General features: G+C 55.9%; 1 protein-coding gene across 1 annotated transcript in view; it reads right to left on the bottom strand.

Annotated features, from left to right (window-relative positions):
* Positions 1–10,572: 10,572 nt before the first annotated feature.
* The window catches only part of ZBED4 (zinc finger BED-type containing 4), a 30,342-nt gene continuing 23,451 nt past the window's right edge, over positions 10,573–17,463 (bottom strand). The window contains exon 2 of the mRNA XM_049626550.1: positions 10,573–15,732. Coding sequence (XP_049482507.1) covers positions 11,882–15,385 — 3,504 coding nt within the window. The 5' untranslated portion in view covers positions 15,386–15,732 and the 3' untranslated portion in view covers positions 10,573–11,881. The remainder of the gene's footprint in view (positions 15,733–17,463) is intronic.

The raw sequence follows: 17,463 nt of genomic DNA, 5'->3' as shown, positions 1-17,463 counted from the left end.
AACCGTGGCCGACTCAGCCAGCCTCCCGCATGCTGGCATTTTCGTGGTTGCCAGGACTTCATGACTCCCAACAGAGCTGTTTGAATAACCTCACGCACGTGTATTTTCATGCTGTTCGAGGTGCATCTTTATGGCGAAGTCCTACAAGTGGGAATGCGGGGTCACGGGGAAACGTGGATCCATTTGGCTGGGTATTGCCACATTGCCCTGCCCTTCTCCCCTCGCTGGTCTGGTGGTGGGGCAGTGGTGTCTCTGGACTTTGCTTCATCCTTTTTTTTCTTTTTAATGTTTATTTGAGGCAGAGAGAGAGCAAGGAGGGGAGGGGCAGGCAGAGGGGGAGAGAGAGATTCCCGAGTAGGCTCCGCACTGTTAGCGCAGACAGAGCCTGATGCGGGGCTTGAACCTATGAACCGTGAGATCGTGACCTGAGCCAAAATCAAGAGTCAGACGCTTAGCTGACTGAGCCCCCCCAGACGCCCCTTTGCTTCATTTCTTCATGAGTGAAGGCGAACATCTTCATAGGTTTGAGAACCAACCATCTGTTTTTGTAAGTTGTCTGTTCATATATTTTGTCCATTTCCCATTGGACTCGGGGCATATTCCTCTCACATTATGTGCACACGCTTGGGTGACTGCCCTTTATCTCCAGTATATGCTGCACAGCCTCCATCTGTCACTTTTCTTTCCACTCTGAGTGGGAAGTACCTTCCCGTGTGGAAGTTTCCGGTTTCCTGTTTGCAGGTTTATTGCTCGTTTTGTGCCGAGTCCTGGTTGGGAAGCTTTTCCCACAGTCAGTTCCGCCGTGTTTTCTGTCCACGTTTGCTTAGTGTCTCTTCTGCATGTAGACTTCGGGTCCGTCTGGAGCTCACTTTTGTTTGTGTGAAGGTAGGCCTTATTTTATCCTTCTCCAAGCGGCTGTCCACTTACTGAAGGCCCATCATTGCCTCAGAGATTTGAAGTCACACACCGAACATGCACATTTCAAGTTTGGGCAACTATGAATAAAGCTGCTATAAACATCTGGGTGCAGCTCCTTTGAGGACCCATGATTCCAACTCCTTCGTGGAAGTACCAGGAAGCAGGAGTACTATAAAGTAAGAGAATGTTTGGTTTTGCAAGAAGCCGCCAAACTGCCTTCCACAGTGGCCGCACCATTTTGCATCCCGCCAGCAAGGAGTGCTTCACATCCTCCCAGCACTGGTGCTGTATGTGCTCTGGATTTGGGCCATTCTGACATGTGTGGTGTCCCTCGTTTCAATGTGCATTTGCCGGATGCACATGATGTGATGCTTACCTGCCGTCTGTACATCTCTGGTGTCCGTTAATGTCTTTAAGCCTATTTTCCAACTGAACTCTTTCCTTATTGTTGAGTTTTAAGGGTTCTTTGTACATTTTGAATAACAGCCCTTTATCAGATGTGTCTTTTGCACAGGGGTTCTCCCAGTCTGCGTGTCTTCTCGTCCTCTTGACATTGTCCATCACGGAACAGAGAATTTTAATTTTAACAAAGTCTAGCTATCAATTCTCTCTTTCACGGATCATGCCTTTGGGGTTGTATCTGAAGACTCCTCTCCACACTCAAGGTCGCCCAGGCTTTCTCCTACGTTACCTTCTAGGAATTTTATAGTTTTGCATTTACATTTAGGTATGTGATAAATTTTGCATTGTGTTTACGAAGGGTGTAGGTCTGTGTCTATATTCTTGTGTGTGCGCGTGCGTGTGTGAGTGTGTGTGTGTATCAGTGTGTGAGTGGATGTCCAGTGGTTTCAGCACTATTAGTTGAAGAGCCCATCTCTACTCCCTTGTATTGCCTTTGCTTCTTCATCAAAGATCAGTTGACTGGATTTATGGAGATCTATTTTTAGGCTATTTTGTTCCACTCATCAATTTGTATATTATTTTGTCAATACCACATTGTTATGATTAACTGTAGCTTTATATAAGGCTTGAAGTGAGGTAGTGTCACTCTTCCAACTTTGTTCTCCTTCAATATTCTGTTGGCCATTCTGGGTCTTTTGCTTCTCCATGTAAACTTCAGAATTTTTATCAATAGCCACAAAATAACTTGCTGAGATTTGATCAAAATTGCATTGAATCTACAGATCAAGTTGGAAAGACTGACATCTTGACAATATTGAGTCTTATCTATGAACATAGAATGCCTCCCCAATTGTTTACTTGATTTTGCTCATCAGAATTTTGTTCTTTTCTTCATATAAATGTTGTATATATTTTGTTAGATTTATGCCCAAATATTTCACTTTTTTGAGTGCTAATTAACGTAAATGGTTTTATGTTTTTAATTTCAAATTCCACTTGTTCATTGGCAGTATATAGGAAAGCTATTAACTTTTGTATATTAACCATGCAACCTGCAACCTTACTATAACTGCTTTATTCCAGAAGTCTTCTCATCAATTCTTTTAGACTTTCTATTTAGATGATCATGTCACCTGTGAACAAAGACCGTACCAATCTGTATACCTTTTATTTCATTTTCTTGTCTTGTTGCATTAGCTAGCACTTCCAGTTCAGTGTTGAAAAGGATTGGAGAGGACATCCTTGGAGCATAAGGGAAACTTCTGAGTTTTTCACCATTACGTGTAATGATAGCTGTAGGCTTTTTGTAGATGTTCTTTATCAAGTTGAGGAAGTTCCTCTTTATCCCTAGGTTACTGAGAGCTTTGGTCATGAATGGCTGTAGGATTTGTCAAATGCTTTTCCTGCATCTATTGTGATCATGTAATTTTTCTCATTTTGCCTGTTGATCTGATGGAATACATTCTTGATTTTCAAATGTTCAACAAACCTTGCATAACCGGGGTAAATCCCATTTGGTCATGGTGTATATAATTCTGTTAATACATTGTTGGATTTAATATTTTTTTTTAAGATTCCTGCATCTATGCTCATGAGTGATTTTGGTCTGTAGTTTTCTTACATTGTCTTTCCCTGGTTTCGGTTTTAGGGAAATTCTGGCTTCATAAATGAGGTAGGAGGAATTCTCTCTGTTTCTATCTCCTGGAAGAGATTGTAGAGAATTGGTATCATTTCTCCTTAAATGTTTGGTAGAATTCAACAGTAAACTAATCTGGGCTTGGTGCATTCTGTTTCAGGTTATTAATTGTTGATTCAATTTATTTAATAGATATAGGCCTATTCAGATTGTCTATTTCTTGTGTGACTTTTGGCAGACTGTGTCTTTCAAGAAATTGGTTAATTTCATCTAGGTTATCAAATTTGTGTGCATAGGTGTTCATAATATTCCTTTATAATCCTTTTAAGTCCATGGATCTGTAATGATGTCTCCTCTTCCATTTGTATTATTAGTAATTAGTGTCCTTTCTCTCTCTTTTCTTAGTTAGCCTGGCTACAGGCTTATCAATTTCATTAATCTTTTTAAAGAACCAGCTTTTGGTTTCATTGCTTTTCTCTATTGATTTCCTGTTTTATTTCATGAATTTCTTCTCTGATTCTTATTTCTTCTGCTTACTTTGGACATAAAACAGAAAAAAGAAAACAGAGGAGTTACAAAGCATCTTTACAACAGGTGCCCGTGTGTTTACCTTTTGTGACTGTGCTTCTTCGTGCAGCTTCCAGCTCCAGCTCGTGTCCTTCTCTTCGCCGGCGTGACCCCCAGAGGAGGTGTGCTGTTCACGTGCTGCCTCGGCGTCTGGGTGCCGAGAACATCTTCATTTCTCCCTCGGTCTGGAAGGGCAGTTTTGCCAGATGCAGGATTCTCGATGGGCAGTGTTTTCTTGTAGCGCTTTGATGGCAGCGGCCCGGTGCCTTCTGTCCCGCAAAGATTCTGGGAGAGGTCTGCTGGTGAGCCTGTGGAGGCTCTCATGTGTGAGGATGCTCGCTGCTCCAGGACTCGTGTCTTTGACAGTTCGATCATGCAATGTGTCTCCACGTGCATCTCCTTCAGTTCACTGCATGGGGAGTTCACCACGCTTCTTGGATGTTCATATTCGTGTTTTCCATCACATTTGGGAAGTTTTCTGCCATTCTGCTTTCCAATGTCTCTCTCTTTCCAGGACCCCCACGGTGCGCACGGTGGCTGTCTTGACTGCGTCCCATGGGTCCCCAGGCTTTGTTCGCTGCCCCGGTCTCATTTCCTTCTGTTTCTCACACTCGCTAAACCCCACTGCCCTGTCTTCAAGTTCACACGTTCTTTCTCCTGCCCGAGTCTGTCCCGGTGACAGGGCGCTGCAGTCGTGGCGCTTGCCAGCCCCTAATCTCCTTTTGCTTTCTTTTTAGGTCTGGTATTGTTTATTCCATCTTGTTCCCGTGTCACCTTCCTGGCTTTCTCCACATCCACGTGTGGCTCTGTGAGGATCTTCGGCCATTAAGTCTTTGTCCAGTAGGTCCGCCATCAGGTCTTCACAAACAGCTGCTGTGGACTTCTTTCCCCTTCGGGCAGTGATCTTCTCCTGTCTCTGTGCCTCGTGCAGGGACATTTTAACCCACTGGTGCCGTAACTCTGAACTCAGAGTTCCCCTTACCCAGGGTTTGCTGTTTTTGGTTATTTTTAAATGTTTTGATGGTCGTAGGCTGTCTTGGGGCCAAGGAGCAGCGTGACGGGTAAACTTAGTGCCTTCTCATGGCCTTTCAGAGCCTTTACCTGGAACAGCAGGGTCCCGTTCTAACTCTCCCGCACGTGTGGTTGCATTTAACTGCACGTCTTTTGTGTCTGCCTCCTCTAACCGCCCTGCAGGTCGCTTCAGGAGAAGGGGCCCGCCGCATGGCCACCTGTCTCTGCGTCTCTGTCTGCACCTCCCTCATCAGGAGTAACCAGCCTTCAGAGCGCGGGCCTCTGGTACCTGGAGGCCGGGGCCCGTTTCCCAGCCCGGCTCCCACAAGCCGTGTGCGAGCCGCTCCGGGAACAGGCGTGCGGCTGCCTGCCGGGGGCCGGGTGGGGGCGGGGGGCTGCTCCTGTGCTCAGAGCAGACACGGAGCAGAACGCACACAACCGTGCACGTCTTCGCCGGGAAGCGCAAACCTTCGATGCTCTCCTCGGCTCCAGAAGAGCCACCGCACACGGCTCCTGCCGCTGCCGTCCCAGCGCCCACGCCGCCGTCTCCGCGGGCCCCTCTCGCTCCGACGCCAGCTTCAGAAATGGGTGTCCAGACGTCCTGTCGACGGCGTCCTCCTGGCGTCGGGCTCCCTGTGCTCCTTGTGGGCTGGAGATGAGGTCTAAGGGTTTGAATAAATTCAGGCTAGATCGTTTTGGCGCGAGGACCTCCCACGTGGACTTTAGTTGCTGCTGCATCGGGCACGCGTGAGGACGCCAAGCCCTGGTACCCAGTGGTGGGGTGTTTGACCCCACGGTTACGATGGTTATTGGCAAATGCTGCCGTGGGGACAGAACCTGCAGCTCTTCCACTTCCCTCTCTGAAAACTCCAGAAGCCGTTAGGGATGGCCCAGCAAGACCGCCTGCCACAGAGGGGTGAGGGAGCCGCCAAGGCCCGCGCCGCCCCCACGGCGGGGTCGGTCCTCGCGAGCCATCTGGCAACGCCGGGAGAGGCCCCGAGCCATTTCTTTTTTTAAAAAATTAATGAATTAACTTGTTTAGTTTTCATTTACATCCAAGGTAGTTTATGTAAAAATGACTTCAGGAGTAGAATCCAGGGATTCATCCCCTACACATAACACCCAGTGCTCATCCCAACCCATGTCCTCCTTAACGTCCCTTGCCCATCTGGCCCATCCCTCCACTCCCAACCTCTCCAGCAACCCTAAGTTTGTTCTCTGTATTTAAGAGTCTCTTATGTTTTGTCCCCCTCCCTGTTTTTATATTACTTTTGCTTGCCTTCCCTTCTGTTCCTGTTTTGTTTCCTAAAGGGCCCCACTCCGTTTCTAAAGAGATCAGAAGTAAACAGTACAAAAAAGACGTCGTCTGAAGTATACCTATGACACAATTATGTGCCCCAAATTGATCTGTAAATTCAATTAAACAATCAAAATACTGTTGGGATCTTTCGTGGAACTTGGCAATCAATTTAGAACTTTTAGAGCATAAAGTACCATGGAAAATTGAAAAGCTGAGGGGGAGGCGTGGCACTCTGGAGATCAGGCCACGGTGCCGGGGGCAGGGGGACAAATGGGAAGAGACCGGCAGAGTGGACAGAAGCCGACCGGGGCGCGCAGGACAGTCGGTCTCTGGAGAAGCTTTCAACCCCGGAGACCACGTCTGAGTCTCGAGGGGAGCGGCAGCCTAGGTGTCCCCGCTCGGGACGCGAGCACGAAGGCAGGATGCCTGGGTCTGTGGCAGCTGTTTGGAAATGGAGGGAGGACAACTGGAGGTCCAGGCCCGGGGCCCTGTGGCCCCAGAAGCCTGTGCTCGAGACCCGGGCCCGCCAACAGTGGTGGGGTGGCCTGTGCGGGACAAGCGTGTTCCTGGAGGGGCCGGCACGGGCGCCAGGGCCAGCCCGCCAGCAGTGGGGCCCGGTAGTGCCCACGGCAGGGGGCTGTGTCCCCGCACCCACCTCGCCCCGGCCCCCACCCAGCTGTCGCTCAGCGACTCACTTCCCGAGGTTAAAATTCAGTAGGTTTATAAATACAAGAAACTCCTTTCACGGTTCTGAATTGGTGACCGTGACAGAGTGCTTACTGAACTGTAAAACCCCAGCGCCAACTGAAAACGTTACGGGAAAAATTCCCGGGTACAAGCCCAACCTACGTCACAAAGTATGCAAGCGAGGATGAGGCGCCACGACAGCGCGATGTGTCCGCCCCGAAGCACGGAGCGGGGACGGCCGTGCCGCCGGGAGGCCGCGCCATCGGAGCCTGGGCGCGACGGCCCAGAGATGGGCCCACGGGAGGAGCCGGATCTTTGACAGCGACAGGAAGACGGGGCTGCGACACTCGTGCGTGTGGACGCTCGCCTCCCTCCTCGACGCCCTCGGCCTTCACCCCACCTCTCCCTCCACCTCTCCCACCTCCGCTTCTCCTTGACCAGCCCGGCCCAGCAGTGCCTCTGCAGGGTGGAGGCCGACCCCTCGCTCCTCCCCTGCACCGTCCTCGTCCCCTGGGGGCCACGCACCACTGCCAGTGCCCGGCCCGGGTGAGGGGTGGAAACTGAGGCAGCCCAGGTCGGGGGGAGAGGGGGCGGGACCCGTTTCCACACTGAAGCCCACGGCCCATGCCGGCCGTGTTCTGGGGTTTGGGGGTCCGAGGACGGTGTCGTCCACCGAACGTGCAGCTCTCTGGAAGCGCTTCCTGCCTGGAGCCCGCTGACTGCTGTGCACAACCCAGCACGACCTGACGGGCTCTTCCCTAGCGGCCAAACTCCCCCCCGTTCTGGGCCGAACCCGCCCCCGTTTACTGTTTGCTTCTTGCTATCTCATGTGTTCCTTCCTTTCCTTATTTTGGATTAAAGTGATTGTTAAATTTCTTTTTTTTAACTTTATTTATTTGAGAGAGAAAGAGAATCCCAAGCAGGCTCTGCACTGAGCCCAACATGGGGCTCGATCCCACGACCCTGGGATCATGACCGGAGCCAAAACCAAGAGTTGGACACTCAATGGACCGAGCCTCCCAGGTGCCCCTGAAGTATTGTTAATCCATTTTTCTCCTGGTCAGTTTCTTAAACATTTTTATTGCCTTTAGTGTCTGTCTTTGAGAGTATGTGCATCTGAGTCTTTAGAATTCGGGTTCCTACCTTTACCGCCTCTGGGGCCGCAAGGGCCCCACACGGTCCCTTCTCCGCTGCTACCTGTGTGACAAGCTTTTAAGTCTGGCTGTATTTCAACCCTGGAAAGATGTTCCTGTTTCGGAGTCATTTCGATCTCCCCACTTTTTACCCAGAAACGTTCTCCCTTCTGCCCTCTGTCTGGAGGGCTCCCTTTGGGGCATCTCAGGGAAGGGGTGGTGGTGACAGATTCTCTCAGGCTTGTTTTGTCTCAACGCCCGAATCCTGTCTCATCTTGAGGCCCCTTTCCAGGAGCATGAACTGGGCTGGCCGTTACTCCTGAGGACCCTTGGCAGACGCGCTCCACAGCGACAGCCCCCGCGGCTTCTGTTAGAAAAGTCTCTCTGAACGTGAACGTGTCTTTTTTCTCTGCTTTTCAGATTTCCTCTTTGTCTTTGGTTCCCGGCACTCAGCTGTGATGTTTAGTTTTAGTTTATCCTGCTTGGGGCTCAAGGCACCTGACGCGGATGGCTGAGGTCTGGGTCAACCGGGCACAGCCCCGGGCGTCCCCACCCTCGACGGCCTCTGCTGCGCTTCCTCCGGCACCCACTGGGTCCCTGACCTGTCCCGTTTCAGTTTAAGATGTCCCTGTGTTGACGGATTGTCACTCGCTGGTGACAATCCCTACCCTTCCGTCAACTTTCCCAAGTGGATTAATCACAAGTCCGAGTCTGAAAACTGGATTGGATCACCCGTGACTCTTATATTTTCTCAGCAAGAGTCCGAATGAATTACGTAAAGTCACAGAAGCTCTGGATCTTTTCACTGAAAGAAACAGAAACGTTCCTCTGGGCGGAAAGGTTACCTTGGTGCGGTCGAGCCCGCTACGTGCAGGCTGGCCTCCCGCTGGCCCCCCAGCTCCCGTGGGGACGCTGTGGCTGCAGGGCCCACATTTAAGCTGGACTCTTCCCGCAGATCCTGGGTGCCTGCCCTCTGCAGTTCTCAAAAAGCCCTTTTTAAAACCCTGCTTCCTCCGGCCTGGCTGGTTCTCAGGGAGCCCTGGTCTGCCACCAGCTGCTGCCTCAAAGCCAGAAGTGGAGGAGAAGGGAATTTTAACTTTAAAGAAGGCCCAGTGTTTGTTTAACATACATTTATTCACTGAAATGAGATCCCGAGCTCATTTCATAAGGGCTTTCTCTTACGAGTGACTGGAGAAATCGAGCAGCATCTGAAACACGCAGCTCACGATCTGGGTTTGCGTGGAGAGCAAAGGCGGGAACACGGGAGGACAGACCCACTTTCCTGAAAAGTCTCGCCACGTCCCCCTCGCTCACTGCTGTCAACGTGGGCCGTTCCTTCCTGCAGGACCGTCAGCAGCTCAGGAACACACACGGTCTGCTGTTCCCACAGTGCCCGCGGCACCCAGTTCCATAAACACCTGCCGGCCCTGGCGCAGGACGAGCACACGTGCTCACGAGGTGGTGAACCTCCGTGCGGCCGGCACCCGGGGGGCCGAGCTCCGTCCCCCGGGATGAGCCCGTGCTGTCCGCAGCCCCTCTGAACGCCCCCCGTGCACACGGTCACTCGGCCTCACCGGACAACAGCAGCCCGGCCCACGTGAGTTAAGGGCTGGACAGAAAGGCAGACGCGCTGAGAAGCGGGAGAACAAGTCTGTCCTGTGGACGCTGCGCTCTGTGGGCCAGCGGCTCTGCCATCGCAGCTCAGGGGCGGGGTGGACGGCCGGGCTGCGCTCCAAGAAAACCTCCCTGAGAAACAGCACAGACCGCCAGCGGGCTCCGAGGAGCAGGGACCACGACCCCTTTAAGCACCGCCCCGCGCCAGCGGCCGGCCTGGGCCCCTCGGTCCCAGAGCGGACCGGTTACATCCTGCAGGTACGCTGTGCTCCCTTGATTTGGGGGCACAATCCACGATGCTCAGTGTCCCCCGATTCTCACGATGTTCCCTCTTAGGACAGACCTTAAGAAAAGCAGGTCAGCGGGTTGCCCCTTCCTGCGCTCGGGCAGCCCCGCAGCCAGGACGGCTGGGCTCCAAGCGCCTCCGGGGTGCAGCCCTGCTCACCAAACTGGGAGGCTGTCCCAGCGGGGGCCGGGGACGACAGGGTCCATGGTCCTTGGGCGGACCCTCCCACACGCGGAGACCGGAGTCAATCCTGGAAGCGCGAACAGAGGAGGAGGAAAGTGCGCCAACACCCGTCCCAGACGCTCGCCTGCACGCAGAGGAGCACACGGCGCCTGCCCTGGCCCTGGCCCCGACCCAGCCCCCCCCCCCCCCCCCCCCGCCCCCCCGAACTCACTAGCAGCCGCGCGCTGCTCTCCGTGTCCCAAGTGGGGGGCGCGAGAACTCCTGCGGGGAGAGCCGGGGGCTCCAACTGAACTTGGTAGCATCCGTCCTGGCCTCCGGGACTCACTTGGTGGAGCTTGGTTAGACCCCGGGTGGGGAAGACTGGTGAAAGCCTTCCATACGGCATCGCTCTCGACACCCGTGGGAATTCTTGCGGAAACCATGGCAGCGCGATCCCCTGCTGTGTCCTTGGTTGGCGCTCCTTGGACATTGGCACAGAGGCTGCCATCAGGAGACGTGTGCACCGCCACACGGCAGAGACGCGTGGGACGGGCGTGCACGCGCGCTCAGGCTACACGGCGGAGGCGACCGTGTGCTGCCCACCAGGTTCTTCTCCCGCGCGCCAAATGCGTAACAGGGCTCGCTGTGGACACAAGACCCGGAGGTCTCGCCAGGTGGTTCCCGTTATCAGAAACGCCACTGTGAGAACTGTGTCTCCACCGCACCCCCCCCCCCCCCCCGGCCCCCGCCGTCTGGGGCCAGGATGGAACCAGTGTCAAAGGCTGCACGAGTGTGGTTCCCCACAGAGCAGGACCCTTCTGTCACCCTAAGAATAAAAAGCCAGAGTCCTCCAGCAGAAAATTGCAAATAAAAAGTTTAATTTCAGAAACTGAGTTCGCCGTTTATAAATACACTAAAACATAGTCAATGCAAATCCAGATTAATAACAGGTACAGGTTTTTAACAAAACAATTTTTCTAAAAGGTCACAGGCAAACAAGTGACTTGCTTCATCCAGAACATTTAATTGGTTTGACATAGGAAAATGAACCCTTTTCTGGACGTTGCAGCAAAAACTCTGAAGACGTATCATTGTTCAAACAATCTGACAACTGACGCTTCATTCTGATGTCCTTGGGATTCTGAAACGCCCCCGTGATGGCTGACTCTTCCCTATTATATATAAAAAAATCTAAACACCTAAGGCTATTCTTACAACTGCGATATAACAATCTTCTTCCCTGTTAATAAGCCATCTCTTCTAAAAAGAATTTTATACATAATTTGATCAAAGTGGGGTCAGCGGGGTCAGTGCACAAATTTCAAAGGATAGCTTCGTGGTGTTGCGACACCAGGTCCGAGGCTCGGGGCGTCCCCGACAGGACCGCCGTGAACTGGCCACTGCGCGCGGCCGACGGCAGGCGTCCGGGGGCTCGTGATCAGCGGTCGGGGCATCTCGGAGCGAGCCGACCGTGTAAAACCTGAATGAAAAGCATGAACCGGAACCCTCTCTTTACCACATCACTACACAACCAACATCGCGGGACACATCTAAACTTAGTTTTGTCTTCAAATGCCACACCTCTGTTGCAGTAAACAGGTATGTTCCAGAATATTCTCTGTACTCCTCGACATACTTTATAGAGCCTGCAGTTAAAAACTGCTCAGCCAGGATGGCTTGAACTCCACCTCCTATTTACAGATTTCATTAAACAGCCACAAAAGCTGTTTTGTTGAATTAAAGCAATTTTTTAACTAAAATACAGTACCTGATTTGTGGTTTTTACATAATTGAATAAAAAGCCTACAGGATAAAATCGTTTACATCTTCTCTGCCAGTCTAGTAAAACAAATTACTAACCCCCAACTTTTAAAAAACTTTACAGTTACGAATGAAACCCTAGTCATCGTATTTCATGATCGGCAAGACAGGCTCTCTGTAGCGGGCCGAGAGCCCGCGGTGACACCCGGCCTGCGGTGCTGGGAGTAAGGCACACGGAGACATTACAGTGAAGCTGGACGGTGAGGCTCGTGCCACCTCAGGGTGCCGGCCGCGGTGTCCCACGCGCCCCCACCCCCACCCCCCGAGCACGCCACCACCCGGGGACAAACAGCTGGTGCCTAATAACCAACAGTATTTTCCGTTCGGTGGCTCCGCGGTGAGTTTCAATACTGAAAGTATATTAAGGGAAGATTCACTTTCAAAAAGATGAGTTTTTCAAAGTGTTCCATCGTGAGCCTGGACTGGCCAAAGCCTCCGTTCTCGGTGGGTGTGCCGAACAGCCTTTCGGAAGGGACGATGCTCGGGGGGCAGCCCAGAAACCTGACGGCCAGAGCGGAGAGGCCTGGCCAGGCCGACCTCTTCAGGCTCCAGTAGGTGAGGGGGTCACAGCTGTGTTCGAGCACCTCCTCCTCCAGATACGCAAGCACCATGTCCTCGGGCACCTTCGTCTTCTCCTTGGGGCCCTTCCTGGTCATCTTGGCCACGAGCGACCACAGGTCTTCCTCCCCAACCGAGTCTCTGGAGGGGGAGCCTGGGTGGCACCCGTTGGAGACGGGCGCGTCCTCTGAGGTAGAGTTGAGCTCCTCCAGTTCCCTGATTAGATCCTGCTTGTACTGCGTGGCCTCCTCTTCCGAGAACAGGGAGGCCTTGTAGCGGGGGTCCAGCAGCGTGGCAAAGACGTACCTGGGGTCGTGGAGCGTGGCGGCCAGCCGGCTCACCATGGCCTCCTTCAGAGACTTGAGCATGGTGTCGATGCCCATGGTCTCCTCGAAGAGCATCTCGATCTTCCTGTTGAGGATGTGGATCATGGGGATGACCTGGCCGAGCGTGGACGCGTGAGCGCTCATCTCCCGGCTCGCGGCGTCGAAGGGCTTCAGCGCGTGGCACACGGACTGCATGACCTCCCACTGGTCGCAGCTGATCAGCTCTCTGAAGTTGCACTCGACGGACATCTCGTTGATCGCCCGCTTCTGCTCGATGAGCCGCTCGAGCATGTGGAAAGACGTGTTCCACCTGGACGGGACGTCCTGAATGAGGTGGCGCTGGGGCAGCGCATACTCCTTCTGCAGCTCCGCCAGCTTCTCCTTCGCTTTGGGCGACCGGTGGACCCGCTCACATATCTTCCGCGCGATGCTAAGCAGATTCTGGACCATCCGCTGGCTCTTGATGGCCTCGCCGACCACGAGGTCGACCGTGTGGCTGAAGCACTGCACGCTCGCTCGCTCCCCTTCGCTCAGCGTCTTCCCTATGCTCGGGTTGTCGGTGACCGTGATCCCGACCTGAAGGCCGGGGGACGTCACCCAGGCCTCCCACCAGCACTCGAGCTGCTTCCTGATGCCGTTGCCGCCGTAGTCACAGTCGACCTGCGACACGTCCAGCAGGGCCGAGCAGTGGCGGTCCTCGCGGTACGGCCGGGACGACGACGCGAAGGTGACCCAGTGCGCGGTGAGCGTCAGGTACTCGCGGGTCTGGTTACTCATCCATATTCCCGACGTGAAGTGGACCACGCCGCTCTCCGCCTCCTTCAGGTGGGACATGACTATCTGCTTCACATTATCGTACATGCCTGGGATGGCGGTCCTGGAGAAGTAGGAGGGCGAGGGCAGGGAGTACTGAGGTTTCAAGTATTCGAGCAGCCTGTTAAAGCCAACATTGTCTACAAAAGAATATGGCTGGAGGTCAAGTGCAATCATTTCGGCTATGAGACTTGTGATTTTTTTGGCAACTGGGTGGGAATCATAAAACTTCTCGGCGGTGTCATCCAAGGAAGAAGCTCCCGACAGCTCTGCGCCCGGGGGCCCGCGGAGGCCGGGCGAGGAGGGCCGCGCGGCCCTGGGCGCGTCGGCCTTCAGCGCGCTGCCGTGGAACCTCTGCAGGTGCCGCAGAAGGCAGCTGGTGCCCAGGTTGGTGGGCTTCTTCCCCCTGCTTATCGTGCGGCCGCAGTGCAAGCACACGACTTTCGTGGGGTCTGCGGAGCAGACGGAGAAGTGGTTCCATAGCTTGGAGGTCTTTTTGCTGTGAATGGGAAACATAACTTGATTGTGTTTGGAAACCGTCGCCGGCAGGTCCGTCAACCTGGAGGAGGAACCCTCCGCGGAGGCCAAGGTCGCGTACGGAGCATCTGCCAAACCCGCACCCAGCAAGCCCTTCTGGCTCCCCACGACCTCGGGGTGGCGTCGGTAGAGGTGCCTCATCAGACAGCTGGTGCCCACGTCGCCCCTCTTCCCCCGGCTGATGACGCAGGCGCAGTGTCGGCACACGGCCTTGAGGCTGTCCGTGGGCGCCAGCGAGAAGTGATGCCAAACCTCCGACTTCAGCCTCTTCATGACCTTCTTGTTCTGCTGGAACACGGCGCCGGACTCCAACAGGCCGGGGCTCAGCCCGTCTCCCTGCGGCTTCTCGGGGGAGGACGCCGGCAAGGCCTCGCCCACGTCGTCAGAGGACAGGGCCGACGCGTCCTCCGGGAGCGCGTCCCCGGGGTTCGGGCGCCCCTGCGAGTCCTCGGCCGGCCGGTCGGGGGACGCGGAGGGGGACTCCTGGGCCAGCGTCCCGGGCGAGGACGACACGGAGCCCGGGCCCCCCTCCGGGGGCGGCAGGGCGGGCAGCAGGGTGGGGGGCGCGGCGTACGGGGGCGGGATGCCCGGGCCGCCCCCGTTCTCCTGCAGCGCGATGGAGCGGTGCGCCCGCCACATGTGTCTGATGAGGCAGCTGGTGCCCAGGTCCTTCCCGTTCTTCCCTCTGCTGAACTCGTTCATGCAGTGGATGCACACGGCCTTGGAGTTGTCCAGCGGCGACAGGTAGAAGTGCTTCCACACGGCAGACCGCCGCCGGGACCCGGACGCGCTCCTCGGGAGCGGGGGGTTTCTCTCCGGGCCGTCGTCCGAGGTCTCCTCGCAGTGGAGGGTGGGGAGGGGCGGCGGCCCCCCCGGGGCCTCCTCCCTGCCCGCCTTCTCGGAGGCGGACGCGTCGGAGGGCACTTCCTCGGGGGAGACCGCGGACTCCTCCGCCACGTCGTCGCGGGAAGGGGCCTTGGACGCCAGTCCGGGGGCGAGCTTGGCGGGCGAGAGCACGGCGCCCGGGTCCCCGGTGTCGGCGGGCGCTGGCGGCAGCCGCAGCGGAGGCGGCGAGAGGGAGGGCGGGGCCGGCACGCCGCCGTTCTCCGGGACGAGCACCGTGGGGTGCGCCCTCCTCACGTGCCTCATGAGGCAGCTGGTGCTCAAGTCCTTCTCGTTCTTCCCGCGGCTGAACTCCTTCATGCAGTACGTGCAGATGGCCTTCGTGCTGTCCCGGGGCGAGATGAAGAAATGCTTCCAGGCCGGAGACTTCTTCCGGGAGCTCGCGCCCCGGCCGGAGAGCAGGCTCTGCGTCACGGCCTCCATGGCCACGTCGTACAGCGTGCCGCTGTACTGGGAGAACAGGGACCCGTACTCCTCCTCCTGGTCGGCAGGGAGGCGCTGGCCGGGGGGCTCGCGGCCCCCGCCCGCCTCCCCGGCCTCCGCCCGCTCCCCGCCGCCGTCGGCCCGTTTCCTGTCCTGCTCGCTTTTAAACTCCACTCCTTCGAGACCGTGATTCGGGAGTCGAACATCTTCCCCTTCTATTTTAAAATTTCTTTTAGCGGAAACAAACTGGCCATCCCCCTTGGGACGAGGCTCCTGGTTATTCTCCATGACTGACCATAACTATTCTGGCTGCTTCGTCGCGTCACCTTAGGTGGGCGTAAACCTGATCCAAAGGCTCATCCGCACCCCCAGACGTACGTCGCCTTCAGCTTTTTCAAAACGATGCTGTCTTCCCAGACGCGCATGAGTGTGGCCGACCGTCAGTCTGACTGGAGAAGAGGGCCTGTGACCGGCGAGCGTGCCGTCTCACCTCAGGGCGCGGAGCACCGCCTGCCAGGGGCCCCAGCACGGCCCGCCGCTCGGCACAGACACCAGCTGACGCAGCGCAGACCCGCGTCCTGTCTCGGAGACCGGAGCGCCGTCATCCTGACAGCACGATGACCCTTGTGCATGATCTATCAAAGAAGACGAAACGAAGGTTAGCTCTGACCTGAATCATACATTTCAAATCTATCCTATTGCTGTGAACAGATCGGCAACGCGCAAAGATTCTATGACGGTATATTAAAATTAAAAAACTTGTTCCTTGACGTTTTACAATCCACTTATACGAGGAAAATACTTAAAACTGCAAAATAAGCACAAAATAAAGACATGAATTTAAATTCCAACTGCCTATTCATAAAGGGTTGCAGGACTGAAAGCACGCTAACATGGCGTAAGAGGCCGCTGGGTCCCCGGTATAAGGAGCCGCCGGAGACCCTCCCTCTTCCTGCCCTGCCGTAAGAGCCAATACGCAGAGCGGGGACTGAACCCAGCTAACCTGTCAGGTCATCAGGTCACAGACTCAACGCCGAACAGAACAGAGAAAGCGGGGACTCCCAGCATCTAAGAGGGGAGCCAAGTCCACGAGGGCCGAGCAGCATCCACCCCGAGTGCCGCGGTGCCGCACGGGCACCGGGCTGGGCACCGGGCACCGGGCAGGGGGTGGGATCGGCCCCTGGGAACCCGAACGCTGCGCAGACGTCAGGAGCCGGTCTGCCACCGCGAAGGCAGGCGCGTGGGCAGGATGGGTGGGAACAGGAGGTGGGGTCAGCACACGGGGACAAAGTGGACACGTGGGGCTCACGTGGGGCTCACGTGGGGGAAGGAGCAGCTAATGGGAAAGTACAGGAAGGGGGCACAAATACCAGCACCAGCGCGCTTGCCAGTGAAGAGTGGACCCCGGCAAAGTACAAGAAGCTTACTTTTTTTGCTACAACAACCAGGGGTTTATTATAAATACAACCTGCACAAAAACTTAAAACTATACATAAAGCAAAACCAGAATGGCCCACGGGAGGACAAAAGGCTGATGTCTGACGCTTTGGCTCAGCCAGCCCCCACAGAAAGACCAACAAGGAGAAATCGAGTATGCGCAAAGCGAACCACCTGCGGGAAGAGAGGGGTGTGTGTCACACGGGGTGGCCACGGAGGCCCCGGGTCAGGGAGGACAGGCCCCCTCAGCGACACTCGGCCAAACCCGAGCCGCCCGGGGCGCTGGGGCCCTGCCTGGCTGGGAGGCCGTGCCAAGCCCAGAGCAGCGCTCGCGCGCCAGCCCCGTGGGGTCACTTGCTGGCTGCCCGGGCCTGCTGGGCTGGGGTCTGGCCCAGGTGCTGCCTCAGCATCCGAGCGGCCCGGGGAGAGGACGCGGTTACTGTCTGGCCCCAGACTTACTCCGTGGCCTCCAGCGTCTGGGCAGACACAGCGTCCTCGGCCACCACGGGCCCACCCGGCCCACCCGGGGCCGGCACGGCCTGGATGAGGCCGCCAAAGGGCACCGGGTGCCCAGGGCCGACCATCTGATGAGGTGCCAGCCGGCGGGGCCTGCGTCCCAACACATGGTGAGGAACACTTCGTCCTCGTCACAGCAGCTGCAGGACAGCCCGGGCCCTGGGGCTCCAGCTCAGGCCCGGCCAGGGCCAGCTGGCCATCTCGGGTCTGCCGGAGCCAGCGCCAGCCAGCCACTCCCCGCAGGGGCGGACGGCCCTCCTGCCGGGGCCTCTGGCCACGGGCGGCGGTGCTGGTGGGATGTGAGTGCCGAGAGCCACCCGGTCTGTACCCCTGCCCGTGCCCCTGCCTCGGCCAGCTGCCCGGCCCCTCGACCTCACCCGTCAACGTGTGGCCGGGCACACAGACACGGACGC

Source organism: Panthera uncia, chromosome B4 (genome assembly GCF_023721935.1).
Source record: "Panthera uncia isolate 11264 chromosome B4, Puncia_PCG_1.0, whole genome shotgun sequence".
Lineage (NCBI taxonomy): Eukaryota > Metazoa > Chordata > Mammalia > Carnivora > Felidae > Panthera > Panthera uncia.
Note: the sequence above shows the minus strand (reverse complement) of the source record. Positions and strands in the feature narration are given on the sequence as shown.